This window comes from Zingiber officinale, chromosome 6B, assembly GCF_018446385.1.
Source record: "Zingiber officinale cultivar Zhangliang chromosome 6B, Zo_v1.1, whole genome shotgun sequence".
Classification (NCBI taxonomy): Eukaryota; Viridiplantae; Streptophyta; class Magnoliopsida; order Zingiberales; family Zingiberaceae; genus Zingiber; species Zingiber officinale.
Genome location: NC_055996.1, coordinates 98,783,790 through 98,802,003, shown reverse-complemented (window position 1 = coordinate 98,802,003; position 18,214 = coordinate 98,783,790). Strand labels below are relative to the sequence as shown.

Genomic DNA, 18,214 nt, shown 5'->3' with positions numbered 1-18,214 from the left:
TAGTCTAAATGGAATAAGACTTCTAGCCAAGATGTTTGAATACAAACTGGCTTAGAGATTGGACAAATAGATTCATAGTCTCAGCCATTCAACATACATTATATTATGATGAATAATAGATTATGACTTGGATCTATATTTAGTAAATGTACTTACTTCTGCTTTTGTGCCTTTTCACAAATTGTTTTTATTTTAAGCTTAGATATGTTAAGTGTGATATTCTTTGATATAATTGAGGTATTTTATACACGTTGGGGGTTGTTAATTTTTTTGTCAAAATTTATATGCTTTAATAAAATTTATGTCTTTTTCGTAAATTAGTGCTATTAAGGTAAAAGCAAAGAAAAATCATGGCAGTCGGCTCTTCATCAGCATCATCTTTCACTCGACGAAACATGAACGATGAGCAATGTGAAACTCCCCACATATTATGTTATTATGAGTTAAGAGCTAATCTCTGAACATCATGGACGGAATCCAATCAAGAAAGATGATTTTTTTTTCATGTCCAAAATTTAGAGTAAGTTTTCGTTATACCAACTCTGTATTGTTGTGAGTTTTTTAACTATATTGAGTTTTTATTAAGTTGATTTAAAATTCAGGAAATGATATATGACTTCTTCTTATAGCATGACCTAGAGCCGTCAGAGAAAAATAAGATAATTATTAACGAGTTGAAGAGTAATAACAAAAAATTAAAGTTGAATATTAGTGAATTGAAGAAATATACTAAGTTACGAGAGTGCAGTTGAATACAATGATATTCTGGATAATGAGAATAATAATGATGTAACTATGCACTTGAGTGATGAAATATGTTCATTGAATAAAAAATTTAGAATTGTTATCGTTGTAATTGTATTTGCTTGGATTGTGATGATGAGAATGTGGTTGATGTAACTTGTATTGTGAAGTAACTTGTATTTTTACAACTAGGAAACAAATGTGAAGCTTTAAGTTCCTTTTCGCTCATCATGCTTTGTTTAAGATTGTGGTTGATGTAACTTGTATTGTGTTGTAACTTATATTTTTACAACTAGGAAACAAATGCAAAGTTTTAAGTTCCTTGATCCGCTCATCATGTTCTGTTTAAGATTGCTTACAACTTACATATCATAACCAGAAAGAGAAGCAAGCTAAGTAACAAAATTAAACCAATTTCTTTGCATCAAAGTCTAGAATAGATCAGGTTTGTAACATCGTTTTGCATGTTTTATAGGTTTATATGCCTTTCTTTACCGAAGATGATAATTTAGTTGGTGTTTAGCAGTTTAATCAAAGTGCTGCTTCCTCACAAATCGTGTTTGAATTGAAGAATATGCAGGTAATATGAAGTGTTCTCTGTTCTCCATTCTCCATTCTCCAACTGATCTGGAGCCATCAAGCCAACCCGCTTGGCAAATAGCAAAGTCATGCATGTTCTACGATCAAGCTGAGTTAACACCACCTCAAAATTTTTTATATTGCAGTTTCTCGAATGTCTCATGCATCTTTCTCTGAACTACATCGGATTTTCAAGCAATTGAGTGTGTTGCCCTTGTCATGTCAAGTCATCGTCGGCACTCAATTTTCTCAAATCACAAGCTCCACAAAATCTATATTTATCATGCCAAATTTCTGCCCACTTCACACACCATGCGTGTTAATTAAAAGAGGAAGACATCAGTTTGAATTAAAAGAAAGCATATATAAGATCAACTGTCAAAACATAATCTCCTCACTTGACGTTTTTTTTTAAATTGCTGCATTGGTTTAATTTGCTTTAGAGAATACTACAACTGCCAAAACACACTAGACTGGAGGGAGCGTCTACAGATTGCAATTGAAGCTGCAGTCTATAAGAGAGAACGTCAAAATAACTTCTCCTATCAACTCCATGGACAAAACACAAGCCCACGTCCTAAGCCACTAACACCATTTCACCATACAAACCTAAGAAGAAGCATCGATCCATGTTAAGACAACAAACAAGTATGAAAATTGATTACAAATTAAATAACATCTATATATGTTTTCTTGTCTTACTTCTATTGGATATCTCATCTGCCATCCGAAGCATAGTCTCCTCAGTAGCTTTACAAATTTTCTCTTTTGGTTCCCAATAACTACCTTTGTAGCATTATTCCAAATTATTTAAATTGAATATGTGTGAATGAAGATGAAGTGGAAGAAGTTAAAAGCTCCATTATGAATGTGATTTTATATTGGTCCTACATTGAAAATTTCTTGATATATTAGTTGGTTTATATTGATTCACATGCATTGAGAATGTAAACAAATACATGGAGAGATACTCTCTCTCATGCATGGGTACGTAGGGGGTGTAAATTCGAGATTAATACATAATCAAAATGGTCGAGTAATAATACATTGGCATGAGGCCTTTTGGGTAAAGCCGAAGAGCAAAATCATAAGGACTTAGGCCCAAAGTGGATAATATCATATCATTGTGGAGATAGCTAAATTTTTTTTAATCTTCAATTGGTATCAGAGCCAGAACTGCCAGAAGGTTTAACCGTCGATTGTGTATAAGAGCTATGGTCTGATTGAGCCATGTGGGTACAATATTGACCTCAAATAAAGAAAGTGGGGGCTCCTATGGTCGAATCAAGAGGACCAGACACCAGGCAGGAAGTTCTAGTAGGTCAGGTGGACGGAGGGGCAACGGCAGGAAAACCTGGTGGGTCGATCCTTTGTTTGAGGAGATTGTTGGGATTGCAAAGTTGCAAACATAGTCCCACATTGAAAACACATGGGAAAGATCATGGGTTTGTAAGAGAAAAGATATTTTCATTGGCATGAAGCTTCTTGGGTAGAGCCCAATAGCAAAATCATGAGGCTTAGGCCCAAAGTGGACAATATCATACTATTGTGGAGATATCTAAATTCTTTTCGATCCACAAAATCCCAGCAAATTCATATTTTTCTACTGCTACACAATTTTTTCACACTCTTATTAGTGTAACTATATGATAGTTTCTCTTCTTGTAAAAAATACTTTTATATTTTGTAAATGTATCAACATCCTCATAAATTTCTAGTCAATCATGAGATAAGCACCAGTCCTATTGAAAATATTTGTATGCTTTAGGAGTATAAATTTCACTAGCATGCCTTAAAATATCAATTGGAAACATTAAACATGCATGGAACAATTATACTTGATCTAAAATCAACTTTTAATTTTTCATATTGATGATCATCAAGGAATCTTTGGAAGTGATTGAAGAAGTCTAAAAACTTGTGTTTATAAGTGACATACCTTTTCACAATACTATTCATGCTCTCACTTCTTTAGGTTGTAGTCATATCCACACAAAATATTTGCTGCCCATATACTAAAGCACATTTTTCCTTGATGTTGTACATGTGTCTCAACCCATCATTGTCTTCAAGTGCATACTTGGTTAACATCATGTTCCATACTGAAATAAAATCTTCCTCTTCATCAAAATCATATACACATGAAGTAAAATCTTTAGCAAACTCCCTAAATTGAGAAAAAACTCTACTCAAATGTATGACGACATTGTGGTAAATGTGTCAAATGCACAAACGATGATGTGTTTCAGGCCATCTGAAAGCTAATGTCTTTGTCATTGCTATATCTTGATCTGTAAGAATAGCTTTAGTAAATGTATCAAACAATCACTCAAACGTCAAACTGATTTCATCATATAATAAAGCTATACCAAAAAGTATGGATTGTTTATGATGCTTAACACCTACAAACAACGCAATTAGACGACTTTCATTGTTCTTTCTGTATGTTGTGTCAAAGCAGATAACATCTTCAAAATTAGCATAATCAGCTCTCATCTTAGCATCAGACCAAAATATATTAGTAATCAAATCATCTTCATCAACTTGAATAGCATAAAAAAAAATTAGGATAATTGAATTGCATTTTTTGTAAATATTCCAATACACCCCCTATATCCCCAAGTTTCATATTTATTGTTCTTTTGTATCACAAGTAATTTTTGTAATCCTCATAAATACAACCTAAAATCTCCCTCCTACCTACTTGACTCATCATAAAATCATGAAATGCTTTTGGGAGGATTCCCACATCACTTGTCATCTCAATCTGTATTGTTGCAGAAGAATATATATTCTTATGACTTTTATAAAGGTGCATTTTGTTTAGACCTGAGAGATAATGATTATGCTCTTTAACAAATTACATCACAGTAAGTTTGTCATTTTTTCGATTACTAATCTTCATTTTAGCATCACAACCAAATCTTGTTTCACCACGACTTGCTTTGACATAAAGATCTCATTTGTTTTTTCTTCTTTTACCTTGTGCACAACAATAAAAAAAATCCTATTACGTAATTTATCCGATTTATCATTGTGGTTTTACCTCTTCTTACGCCAAATCTAACCTTTTTAGTATATGTCAAATAAAATTGATATGCATCCTCTTCTGTCTCAAATTCCAGTCCCATTTGTGAAATATCCAAATTTTTTTATTATTCAAGCCTTTAAAATCAAACAAACAATGTAAAAAAAATTCAAACAATCAATACAGATATTCAATCAAACAATGCAAAATATCAAAGTCTCCTTCATCAACTTGAATCTTATTACTTTCATCAATAATATCAAAGTCACCTTCCTGACTATCTTCATTTCCTTCAAAATTCAAATGACAATAACTCGTAGATTCACTATCTATGATAATTACTCTGATCCTGCAGAAAAAAATAATAAATTTAGGGCTATAAAAATAGTGAAAAAAATCCAAAAATAGTAATGGCCAAAATTAGGGCAAAAAAGTACTTACAAATCAGTCGTCGAGGGTGGAACTCGGAGCTTAGGTTGTCAAGGGTCGAGGGAAGGACGGGGCCTCAGAGCTGGCCGCTGTCGTAGGAGTTAGAGCCTTGGGTCGTCGACGACGTGCTTCTCAGAGCTTCGAAGGACCGTTGTGTTCAATTGTCATCGGAGGTCACAGGAAGTCACGAGTTTTGCGTTTTGTGTTTTGAAATGGGTACTGCACATGCGTAAATGAACTATTTTTGTATTTTTTTTTGCCTTTTGAAATGGGTATTGCACATGCCTAAATGAACCGATGTTGCATTTTTTGCGTTTTAAAATGGGTACCGCAAATAAATAAATGAATCGATTTTGTACGGGACTAAGAGAAGAGCAAAGGTAGAGGACCAGAGCAAGAATCCTCTGGTTCGCCTGGTCCATTGCAGTGATTGGAGGGATTCAATGGCCCCCCGTCTACTAAACAGGTGGGGACCATTGAATCCCTCGAATCACTGCCCCTGATCCAAAGACGAATCAGGACAGACGGGATCCTCTCAGACGAGACTAAAGGATCTCGTCTGAGAGAATTAGGGGATCGAACTACAGGCGAAGATCACCAACCATTAGAATGATTGAAAAGAAATTAGGAGAGCATGGGGTGCTTTGATGTAACCCCTCCGACGAAAAAAGAGTCGAATAGGAAAAACAACGACAAAGTGAAAAGCGAAAAGCAATAAATATCTTGCTTATTCCCTCTCTTGTGTCGTAATCATTGTTATCTTTTTTAGGGGATGAAGTGGTGATCTCGATTCTTAAGTTATCTTTCATAATTCATACTTGTTATAATTGTCGCAATCCTGTTGACAACTTATTATAACTGTGGCGACTTGTTATAACTGTCACGTCCCTTGAGCTGATGACGACCTGCGTAGCAACTCCATTTTTTGGAGTTGTTGGCCGCCTACATAACGACCACATCTCATGGAGCTACTAGCGGCTCTACTACGCCAGGCTTTGAAAGGTAGAGTTGAATCGGACGAATTTAAAGCTGATCAGGACCCTGATCTGTGCCCCGTGGTGCTACTGTTATCTCAGATAATAATTTACGAGGCATATCTGAGGTCAATTGCCCTTAAAATTAAAAAATATTATATTAAAAATAAATCTCTCTTAAATTGTTTCCTTAATAGTTGTGCAAAGAGGTCCTCTACCTCCAAAGTTGCTCCAATTTCTAAACCTCCCTCTTCCTCGCCCAACAAGTGTAGAGACGATCTTAATGGCAGGAGTATCTCTCCACGTCACCTCCCTCTACTCCTCTTCTCCTCCCATGGACCCCACCTCCATCCACCAACCCCCGCCATGACCCACACCTTGGACATTCCTCTGCCCGCCGCCGCCGCAGCTACCGCCGGTGACAAGGCCTCCGCCCTCCCCGTCTCCATCCCTCCCCTGCGCCCACCTCCCTACCGCCGTGCCCTCCCCTCCTACCTCTCTGGCCGCCACTCCTCCTCGAAGTGCGGCCGCGGCCGGTGCCTCTGCTCCGCCCTCCTTGCCGTCCTCCTCTTCGTCGTCGTCTTCCTCCTCCTCCTGGGTATCTGCTTCGATCCTCGGGCACCGGCCATCTTCGTCGAGCACCTCGAGCTCCGCCGCGTCGCCGCCAACTCCGCCGACCTCGGCCTCGCCCTGCTCCTCGTAAACCCCAGCAGCAGGGTGCTCCTCAGGTACAGCCACGGCGGCTCCGTGGCGGTGAGCTTCCGGGGGGGCAGGCTTGGCTCCGGCGACCTGCCGGCCTTCCTCCAGCGGCCGCGCAACGCGACGAAGATCGCAGTGGCGGTGCGCGGGCGGGGCGCCAGAGCAGCCGCGGCGGCGGTCGTGAGCGGGAAGAAGGGGAAGGGTGACGTCGCTCTAAGGATCCACGTGCGGGCCCCGGTCCAGTTCGGCCTGGGCCGCTTGGATTTGGTGAAGGCGACGGTGGTCGTCGACTACACCGTGGTCGTCCACGGGTTCATTCCCGGCAAAGAGGTCGACATAAAGTCAACGGAACACACAAGAAAAATAGAATTTTAGATTCGAGTTTTCTTCTGGTTGTGTATAGCATAAAGTCAAACTGATTTTTGTTTTTTTTAGGGTTTGCAAATGCAATTGGAGATGCATATTTGTAATATGTGTGAAGGAGTACAGCGATTGAACTAATGGTGAAATCATGACATCGGAGCGTCTCCATCAATTGTGATTGAAATCATGACATCTTTGGAGATGCATCTGAATTGTGATTGTCCAGTTTTCCCTGCACGAGTTTTGGATCTAGCTTATCAAAGAAGATTTTAAAAAAAGAGCTTTAAGAAAGAATTTGTTGTCACAACATAGATATTTAACTTCATCAAACCATCCAGCATTTGTTATCCAACATCATAACTCAATCTTAACGACAAGCAGGTTAGTACATATCGAGATTAGCAGGCATGTGTGCAAGTTCACATGAATTCAATGACAATGGGACAATTATCTGATATCTTACAACAACAATTACTTTCTTAAATGGAAAGGAGGCTGAGAACTGGAAACAGGGAAGCAGCTTCGCAGACAGCAAAGAAAGCCTTTTTGCAGAATGCATTGGCGACAACAGTTCTTGTCGCAAGATCATCAGAATGTACACATTCTTCTACAATTCATTAACATACTGACTGGACAAAGACGAAGGAAGAAAGCACTAACTGTTGCGTGCTGCTTTGAGTCTCTTGGATGCTCGTGAAGATTCCTCACTGATGTTTCTGGCAACGGAGGGTGCAGCAGCGACTGCTTGTTTAGTTAGCGCAGTCTCATCAGGACCCTATGAACATTAAGGGGAAGGAAAAGGTGAAGTGATCATGTGAATCACTCATATTACAGGTTTGTGATACATGTAAGATATTGAAACGCAGATTACATGCCTTATGCAAGAGATATATTTGTTTGCTGTTTCAAATTTTCAACAAAGGAAACATGGAGAAGAGTACATGCAATTTATACCTTGGAATTGGACAATGTAGCAGCCGTATCAGATCGCTTGTTGGATGAACGCTTTCCAAGATTAATCTGAACGGAGATACTGACTTGTGATAGATCCATACCGGAGCTTTGTAATGCTTGAGAGAGAGTCGTCAGAAGGCTGTTTGGCAGCATGCATTTTTAGTTATAGTTCATGAACTCAGGCTAGATAGAATTCTGATAAAGTGCATAAAGGAACAAGCCACATAGGGAAAATTGTGTAACAAGTTTTGATTCAGTTTATGCACACGAAACCGTACCAAATGTACCTAAATATGTTAAATACATCATCATAGTAAATGTTATAATATTTCAAGGATAACTCTCATAATTAGCAAAAAAAAGGAAATGAAGATAAGGCAAATGGTGCTATTGCATGAAGATTAATCTATTGACTAATTTAGAACGCACCTTTGAGAGTAGTTAGAAGACGCATTAATTGTGCCTTCATCAATTATCATGTCGTCTTGGTCATTCAACATCTCATTACTGGCAGCACAATCAGCAGGGCTGGATGACCCTAACCAAAGTGACTGAGCCTGAGCTGGCATGTTAGCTGCAATACAAAGTAAATATTCAGTGTGTCGTAGAAAGACCAATTGCATTAAAAGAAATTTAACTTAGGAGCAAAAACAGAGATTACATCCTACTTACGAACACAACCTGTAGCACTATCAATCATGTACTGTACACCACCAGTTGCGTCTGATTCTATTTGGTTCTGTGCATTTGGGATCAAAGTTGGTGTAACAGGGATATCTCCTTCATCGAAATGTCCTGAGAATGCATGAGTAGAACCACTCCTAATAACTTGCGACGGATCAGGTAAACCATCTATAGGGATTTGGTTAACCTGTGAGTAGGAGTATTTCAATGCACGCTGCAAATACTGGTTTCATGATAAGTCATAAAGAGAGATGCACTAAAATGTATATCTCTAATATTCCAGTTCTTTAATAACAGGCACCTCTGCATTTTTCCAGAATGATCTGAAATAAACTTTTACCTGCCAAAGAAATTTAAAAGCCAAAGAAAAAAAATTAGTCTGGTTCCCTTGATGTCCATAACTAATTAGGACTTCGAACCTAATTTGGACTCATCTAGAAAGAACAAATTTGAAACTTCAACCAACTAAATATGTGCTCCTGGATGTCATAAGGCAAAGACGGAAACAACAAAATAGTTGTGACAATATATTCTGTTGACTTTGATGAACCATAAAGTGAATGATCGATCCAAAAGATAATTAGCTTCGAAACAAATGAGTCCCAAAGTAAAAAAGTATGAAGTAGAGGGAAAGAACAGCTATGCCAAACTTTACTTTTACAATATAAAGCATATAAAATGTATTTCCCTTGTTCCTAGCACAATATATATGTTTATAGTATATATATGTATGAAGTAATGTTCGCCAAGGTCACTGAACCTTTTGAGAGTATTTTTATGCTAGCAAAAGGTGATCCATTAGTGTAATAATTAGCAAACATGATAGTTCTTGTGCTGGCTGACCTGAGATGATCCACCAGTCGAGGTGATATGGTGTTTCCTCTTTTCTATTATTTTAAAAATATTAACTACTTCGGATTAGTAGTATAATCCAAAATCTGCATTTTAGTACTAGGTTGACCTTCAAAGTAAAGATCTTTTCAGGAAAAAAGATGTATTAACAGACGTTTTATCACAGCTATAAATCATAAATGCCATAGCACACAAAGCTGATACAATTAAAATTCAAAAGAAAATAAATAAATAAAACTACTGGACACTAGGAGTTGAGTATTTCAAGGAATACTATGCATTGTCATGTACAAGCATAACAGAGCTTAACGAACTATTACCCAAGGCATTAATTTGGGATTCTCCTGATTCCATCCTGGGAAAGATGATTCATACTTTTGTACCTTCTCTTGTAAAAACTGTATGTATTCAATGACCTGGCTCATGATATAATTAGAAGTGTAGCAATATAAGAACTGGATAACAGAATGAAAGGAGAAGTTTGCTGGAAATTGTCAGCCTCATATATACCTCCAAAAGGAATGATGCTTTATCTCTCTTTTGATCGCTATGTGGTATGAGTTCACAAAGTATCTGAAATCTACTAGCACAAAAAGTTCACATACAAATAAGTAAAAAAATAGCAAGTATTGAATCATGTTTATCTGAACAAAGAAATACCTATAACACTATAAACAGAGGAATAAATTATGCAGAGATACTATACAATTACAATCAAAATCATTGGTATAGCACAAGAGGATTGATAGAGAAATAAAGATAAATTCAGTCAAACACTCACTAATATCAATCTTCTTCAGTTCCAAGTTTGATAAAGTTTTAATTTGTAAAATGAATTCTCCAATTTCTGATTTAAGAACAAATGGCCTTAAACATATCAAATAGAGAACTAAGCTGTCAGTTGACACTTGTATTCCAAATAAGAAAAGACTAGAAAATAGCATTGGTGCAAAACCAAACATGACCTTATATTCATATCTACGTGGATCATAGAATGAGTTAATGCCATTTCACAAATCAAAGAATAAGAAGCAGTTCAAAGATAATGTCTAAAGGTCTAATTTCAATTACCCATCAAATTAGTTGTTGGATCCATCAATCAAATGAAAGTTCTCGTGGGGATTCTAAAACTCTAAATTATGAATCATAATAGCAAACAAACACTCAAAATGCTAAACTGCATGAGACGATGTAAAATTTAGAAATAAATGTTCAATGGAAATATCTAATGAAAATATGTATTGCAGTTATGTCAGAGATCCCCTATAACATTCCTTCCAAGTTTCAAACTATCCTTCCAAGCCCCTTTCACTAATTTGTTTATCTTCAAATATATGTTTATAGCAGTTAGAAAATGAATTGAATTAAAATTTTGTAGCAACAAGTTACAAAAACATAACAAATTATATTTGATTAATACCAAAATGAGAGTTGTACATCACATGAGAACATTCATTCTTGTTACATCCTGACTAGATCAACCTCATAATTTAAGATACATATTAAATAATACTTCTAAAACATTTAACATTGGAAGTGATTTCTCCATATTTCCATAGTATATTTCAGTTATCTACAAGGAGTTGAACTTGAACTAACACATGAAATAAAATAAACGCAAGTACAAGTAGACGAAATAGAAACATCTCGATCCTCTACTTCTAATATCACTTCTACATGTTGCTGGTGGTGCTTCTTTTTTTGTGCCTCCCTTCCCCTCTTGTTTTACAATGTTTCATCTTCTCCCTATAACAGACAGACTGAAATGAAGGATGAGTAATAAGGAAGAGAACCTTTCTATTTTTGTCAGTATTGTCCTATCCTAGATAAGTTTCACCTTGATTGATACTATACTAGACAAGATAATCCTCGATCAGTATCACCAAAACAATATTGGCCAACACAATCACATTTACTCATGCCGACATAGTATTGGTATCTGTATTGGTTGGCAAAGGAAACAATATCTTTCAGCTATGAGCCTATGACAATCAATGAGTCACACAAACTTTGGAAAAGAGTAAACGAAAAAAGATTAAGGAGACCACAGTCACCGAAAATAAATATTTAGATTCATGCTTAGAAGGTTGACAATAGAAACTATACATCTTTTCAAACAACTAATAGAAAAGTATCATGAGCAAAAACAAAATCTACACATGGAATTCATTGACTTAGAAATTATATGAAGAATTATAGAAAAGAGAGGTATTAACGTAATATATATTGAACTAATTAAGGATATGTATGAGGATGCAACGACCAGAGTGACCAAAAAATAAATATTTGGATTCATGCCTAGAAGGTTGACAATAGAAGCTATACATCTTCTCAAACAACTAATTGAAAAAAAACAAGATCTACACATGGAATTCATTGACTTAGAAATTATATGGAGAATTCTAGAAAAGAGAGGTATTAACGTAACATATATTGAACTAATTAAGGATCTGTACGAGGATGTAACGACTAGAGTGAAGAATTCAGGTGGATTAACTGAAACATTTCCAATAAAGATAGGATTACATCAATGATCAACTCTAAGTCTATCTTTTTATACTAATTATGAGCAAACTGGACACATTCAAAATACAGTATCGTGGTGTATGTTGTTTAGAGATGATATTATTTTGGTAGATGAGACACGTGAAAGAGTAAATGTTAAACTAGAATCTTGGTAGGAAACATTAGAAGTGAAAAGTTTTAGGCTTAGTAGAGTAAAGATAAAATATATAGAATTTAAGTTTAACAATATTAGACGTAATGAGACAATTGTTAAGATAGGAGACAACGAGTTGTCTGAAACTTAAAGCTTTAAGTATTTAGAATCATTTTTGCAAAATGATGAGGGATTGAGAGACGTGTCTTACATAGAATACAAGTACGATAGTTGAAATGGAGAAGAGCGTCGAGTGTTTTATGACGTTAGACCTGTTATGTTATATGACGCTGAATGTTAGGCAATGACTTGAGCACATGAGTAGAAGATAAGAGTTGCAGAGATGAGAATGTCAAGGTAGATGTGTGGGCATAAGAGGATGGATAAATAAGATATGATAGCATTAGAGAGAAAGTCGGAGTTACATCTATTGAAGAAAAACTTCGAGAGATACGTTTAAGATGGTACGTACATGTAATGATTAATAAATGCTCCAGTTAGGCGATGTGAAACTATGACAAATACGCACATCAAACGAAGAAGAGAATACCAAAAAAGACTTGGTTAGTAATAATAAAATTAGATAAAATTTATTTAAGTATAGATGATGACAAGGAGAAGAATCCCAATGACGTAAAAGGATCTATACACCCGACCCCACTTAGTGGATAAGGCTTGGTTGTTGTTGTTGTAATATGACAATCAACACTTAGCCTTGAAACATTGATTTATTCTTCCACCTACTTGGCCTAATAGGATTGCTCTAGAATCACTCCCTTCTCAAAGAGATTTAGATGTGATAAGGATTTTTTTGAAGTATAGACAACGAACTCTCCAATTACTTCTACTTTATCCAAGTTGCCTTGTAAGACTTCAAAGTAGATTTGTTAGCACGACAAATAGAATAGGAGAAATTGCCTAACCTAGTTCTTTATCTAGATCATTCAAAGCTCTAAAAGGTACCATTCTCTCATACTTAAAACTTTTCATTTACATTTTTATAGTTGTGTTGGACATGTGGCATTTGATACTAACACTTTGAGTTGGGCATCAACAATTTCCTGTGTACTTTTTTTTTTAAAAAAAAATAGTCATGTTGATTCATAACCTTGTCTGATATTTGTGGAAAATTGCAACTAATAGTGTGATTTGATTTTCTTAAATTTTGTGGAAAATTGCATATTGGTTAAGGAAATTGCATATTTGTGGAAAATCCAGACTCGTTCTTTATTCTTCTTTCTTAAATATTTACTTTAAATCCAACTAATAGTATGATTTGATTTTCTTCCCTTCCTGACTTTTTAGTTTTCCTTGCATCATTAATCATGTACACTTCTGCCAATTAGTTCAAGGCACTTCATTGAGCATCATTTAAGAATTAAGATACATTAATGGTACATTATAGTCAAAAAGAAGTTGCAAAATGGTCATCTTTTCATTAAGAAGTTTAGAATCCAAGATAATAAAAGAAACTCCAAATATGACTGGGCGTTATGTGGCAAACAATCGCATCACATCTGTACATGGAATATTGTCAGCACATGGAATCCAATTACTTGTTCTAAAAATGTGACAGAAACAGCGACCCACTATACAAGATGCAAAATGAGCAAACACTCCACAACTTGGTGAACCTAGACTGAGGAATGAGGGGAATTTGAACCACCATGCCCCATGCCTATAAATCTCACTGTTTGCTCATTTTAACATATCAATTTCAACCCTTGTAATCCGTGATGCCTCAGAATAGCAGCCAAGAATACATATTGGCATCTTCTCACCTAAGCTAAGAAAGTTTATTGTATGTTGAAATAACCATAGCAATACAAGTAGCAAAAGTACCACACCTCAGGTCAAGAAATGAATACAGCCAAATGGCATCTGCTTCTTCAACTCCTTTCCTTCAATCATTTCAGTGAACTAAGACTAAAATTCTAGCAATATATGTTCCTATGCTAAAAGAGCATAGGAACAGTTATTTATCTGTCAATATCAATAGTCCAGCTGACTCCCGTCCAAAGAGAAAGGGAAAAACAGGGCTTTCTCTGAGCAAGTCAATCATTTCCAAAAGTATCAAAACTAATGCCATTTTTTATCATTAAGTCAAACTATAACCACACTCCTGGCTTTTCTTACTTAAATCAACTTGATTAGTTTGCCGGAAGACCAAAAAAAAAACACTGTAGTAACAATTAGGATCCAAAATCACATCTAACTGTATTTTGTCTAGTACTTTTACCGATTGAGAATTAAAAAAGCCAAAGTGCAAATCATCAATTGGTCAGTAAACTATTCCTCTCGTGCAGTACGCAAAGTTGCATATAATGCCACTCCACATAAGACAAACAGTTAGCAAAGCATATCACATACAGTTACATCAACTGTCAGAAGGATGAGAATAGACAAGACAGCTCAATATGAAATTTGGAATTAGGCATACGTTACTGAACGGTTACTTGCCTGTCATTAATTTTGTTTCTTCTCCGCTGTTCCATCGCAGAATGCTTTGACCTTGGCGAAGTGGGAAGGTCATCGGTGCCACTTCCCTTCCCATCTACTTTGATGGTCAAATCTACTACCATCGATAAGATAAGATTAAGAATTCAGGAGATCTCTTGACAACCAAAAGAAAGCAACGTCCCAGAGAAACATTTGAAGTGCACCCATCAACAAATTTAATGCTAAGAAAATCCCCAAAACAATGCCTTCCCCGTTCGCAACAACTTAAAATGTATTTGCATTCAGGAAAACCGGAGCATAAATTTCCACATTATTTACCAGCCAATACTCTTAGGCTAGTAGTGATCACATATAGAAGAGGCAAAACAAGCATAGCATCGCGATCAGAAAGCAAGGGTTAACCGGGCAAAGGAGTTTCACCTCTATGCGAGGAGCCTTCCCTCCTGCCAAATTCCGACGACTCCTCGTCCTCATCATCGAATCCTTTGCTGGATCTAGAAGCAGAAGCCTCCATGTCTCTCTTCTCCACCGGCGTCGAGCGGCTCCCGCGCAAAACAGCTAATCACTTGGAAACCCGGAGAAGACGAACTGCAGCACGAAGAGGAGAACAAAAAGGAGGGGGGACGGAAGGAAGAGGAAGAACCCAGTCGGAGCTGCAGCAAATTCTTAGGACGGCGAAGGAAGGGGGAACCGGCCGCTGCCCTGTGAAAGAGGAGCACCGCGAAGGAAATCGAGAAGACGACCAAACCTTAATATTTATTAATTTCTTATCTAAGAGAAATTTAGCAATATTTACTTTCACCTCTCAGAGTTTACCTATTTTTTAAAATGCCCCCAGTTATATTTAACATAATGTATTATTTCTGAAAATATAATACTTATTTAAAAAATGAACAATTTTAAATATTATACATTTAAAATGAAATGAACAAAACATTGATAAGACTAGCGTATTCACTATATTTTCATCTTATCAGATGACTAACCATGCTAATATTTTTTTTTAGAATAGTATAAAGTTGATCTGATTGAAAATAAAAAAAAATATTCAGATTAATTTTTGTTTATCGATATTAAAAAAATACACTTTATATATATTATAATTACAGTAAAAATTACCCAGAAATAATTAAAATAAAAGACACTATAAATTGATTGGAAAAAAATTATTTAAAAAATACGAACGCACTAGACAAGACTAAGGGAAAACCCTATGAAATTTTTTGATAATTTTAAAATTGATAATTGCTTCCCCGGCCCCGCGTCGTTAAATGACATTTTTACCCCTTTTTAAAAAATAACAAGTCTTTTTTATTTTTTCAATTTTATTTACTTCTTTAGTTTTATTTTTTTAAAAAAATTATTTACTTCTTTAGTTTTATTTTTTTATTTATTATTTTTTCATCATTTTTTTTATTTTTTATCCATATTTTACTTTTAATTTTTTTACAAATAATAACCTCTAAAATCTACTATTAAAAAAATCAAAAAATTATAAGAGATCAAATCCTCTGTCCCAATATCACATGTCCCCGTATCCTATTCATCACTCCAGCCCACCGCTAGTGGCCTCCGATCGTCATCCCGATTAAAAATATATCATAGGGGAAGGTGAACGCAGTGAGGTCATCATTGGCACGTTCGGCGTCGAAATTCAGCCGGATCTAAGCAGATTTTCCTTCATCGTCGATCTGAGTCCCTTTTCGGCCAAATTTCGACGCCGATGGTGACCCCCCTGGGTTCACCTTTCCCTTAGGGTATAGTTATGGTCGAGGCGACGGTCGAAGGGCACCGATAGTGAGCTGAAGATGACGATTGAGACATAGGGATAGAAAATTAGGGGCAGAGGATCCGATCTCATATTACAAATATAAAAAGCAGCATAACATTCTTGATAAGAAAATACTTAATAAAAAATAAAAAAAATTAAAAAAAAATAAAAAGGTAAATAATAAAGGGGTTGGGAAGGGAGTGTGATGCGAAAATTTACCACTAAAAATAAATAAAAGAGTATAAATATATAATAAAAAAAATTCATTGAAAAAAATAAAATTGATAAAAAAATCTGATTAAAAAACAAAAATCAATAAAACAAAACAAAACAAAATAAAATAAAATAAAATGTGGAGGAGAATAAGAAGAGGTACAAGGGCATCTCTAATTGGGATATTGGAGGAGATATTTCTCTAACTATCTCTCCTCTCAAATATCTTTATTGTGGAGGAAATTTGAAAGGTGAATAGAAATCAACTTTATGCCCGATGATTTCATTTTAGGTGGTATGTAAGTGAGCCCCACAAGGGGTAATGATTAATTTTTAAAGATATTTTATTATATAATTTGAGATATTTGAGAGTAAGATATTTGGTAGGTGAGACTCATAAATATTTGGTTGAGAGGATATTTGATTATGAGATTTGAGATATTTAAGAAATGAGATATTTGATTGATGATGTGGACATAGGAATCATAAATATTTGAGAGAAATATTTAGTGTTATTATGAATACTCTTAAGGGTAAAAAAAAAAAAACAATAAGTGGGGCCAGGAGGGGAGAGTGTCATAAGGTTGGGAAAAGCACATCTCTTTAAAATTGTATAAAAAACTATTTTTAAAAATAAATGAATTTTAAAGGATAATTTATATTTTTTAAAAAATAGTTCATCATTTCACTTTCAAACTATTTTCATCATTTCACTTTCAAAGTATTCATAATTGTTGGGTTATTATTCGGCAGGACCCGCCAATTGAAAATTATTTAATCATATTAAATGCTCTAAATCCGATTTGATCCTTTTTGTTGAATTAATTATTACAATAATAAAATTCCATTTAATTTTTTGAAAAATTTAGTATTTTTTTTAATTCACTATTTAAGCCGCCAATTGACTCGTGATAAGGAAACCTCGTTCTTAATTATTATTATTTTAGGGTGCTGATAAGCAAAAAGATATTTTGAAATTAATTTTTAACAGATATAAAATACTATCCGACTTTCCAGAATCACTGTATTATAACAAATTACCCTATGATTTATAATGGTAATGGAACCGACAATACTAAATCACATACATACCGTATTTGTACAAGGACAATTATATATATATATATATATATATTAAAATATGTTATTAAATCTCTCAAACACAAAGTATTGCACAGTCACCATCCTCTGGTGCGGATTTTTTAGCGACCTTAAAAACACAAAGTATAGTTCGACAGCGGGAGTGAGATCCGAAATCGTTCGGACGCCTGGTTGTAACGCGTTCGTGTCACTGAATTTGGGACAGCATGACACGTGGCCAGCAGGGAAACATTGGTGTTCTTTCGGGTACATCGAGATAGGTACCAAGTGTTTTGCATCGGTTGCGGTTGGATGGTCGCGCTGTCGACGGGTCCGGCTTATCGTGGGCCGCGTGATCTCACGTACTAGTCACGTGAATGACAAGTGACTCTGGCTTCCCTACCAGGCTACCACCACATATTTCAACTATAAAATAACAAAATTACTAATTTTTACTTATTATGCATTAGTTTTTGGGTTTTTAGATATATATATTATAATACTAATTAACAGAAAGAAATTAATAATTAATTTGTCGTCCAATTTCAATTTAAAATTGTAATAAAAGAAATCAAAAGAGCCTCTAATTCTTGCAATCATGGATGTTTTTATTTATTTATTAAATAAAAGACCTTAAATGAATTTTTTAGAATTATTCCTCAAAGAGATTATCTTTTTTCAGTATTTTAGATAATTTACAAAATTATAAAAATGCTAAAATACTT

General features: G+C 35.3%; 1 protein-coding gene across 9 annotated transcripts; it reads right to left on the bottom strand.

Annotated features, from left to right (window-relative positions):
- Nucleotides 1-7,131: 7,131 nt before the first annotated feature.
- Nucleotides 7,132-15,176, bottom strand: LOC121988411 (transcription factor BIM2-like). 9 transcript variants are annotated; one of them, XM_042541833.1, is made up of 9 exons: nt 14,846-15,176; nt 14,426-14,540; nt 9,817-9,886; nt 9,627-9,704; nt 8,756-8,794; nt 8,443-8,677; nt 8,200-8,344; nt 7,771-7,909; nt 7,132-7,591 (listed from the first exon to the last, which is right to left on the bottom strand). In XM_042541833.1, the coding sequence occupies exons 1-9, from the start codon at nt 14,937-14,939 to the stop codon at nt 7,472-7,474; spliced, it is 1,035 nt and encodes a 344-aa protein (XP_042397767.1). In that variant the 5' UTR covers nt 14,940-15,176; the 3' UTR covers nt 7,132-7,471. The 9 variants fall into 9 exon arrangements, with proteins under 9 accessions (XP_042397767.1, XP_042397768.1, XP_042397763.1 ...); XM_042541834.1 differs by having other exon boundaries at nt 8,443-8,668; XM_042541829.1 differs by having other exon boundaries at nt 9,627-9,722; nt 14,846-15,175.
- Nucleotides 15,177-18,214: the final 3,038 nt, after the last annotated feature.

Excerpts from the sequence above, each read along its gene's own strand:
- LOC121988411 (XM_042541829.1), bottom strand. The coding sequence starts at position 14,939 with ATGGAGGCTTCTGCTTCTAGATCCAGCAAAGGATTCGATGATGAGGAC. Across the intron at positions 8,678-8,755 it reads CATTCTGGAAAAATGCAGAG|TATTTGCAGCGTGCATTGAA; the intron begins GTGCCTGTTATT and ends TCATGAAACCAG. Across the intron at positions 8,345-8,442 it reads TAGTGCTACAGGTTGTGTTC|CTAACATGCCAGCTCAGGCT; the intron begins GTAAGTAGGATG and ends TTTGTATTGCAG.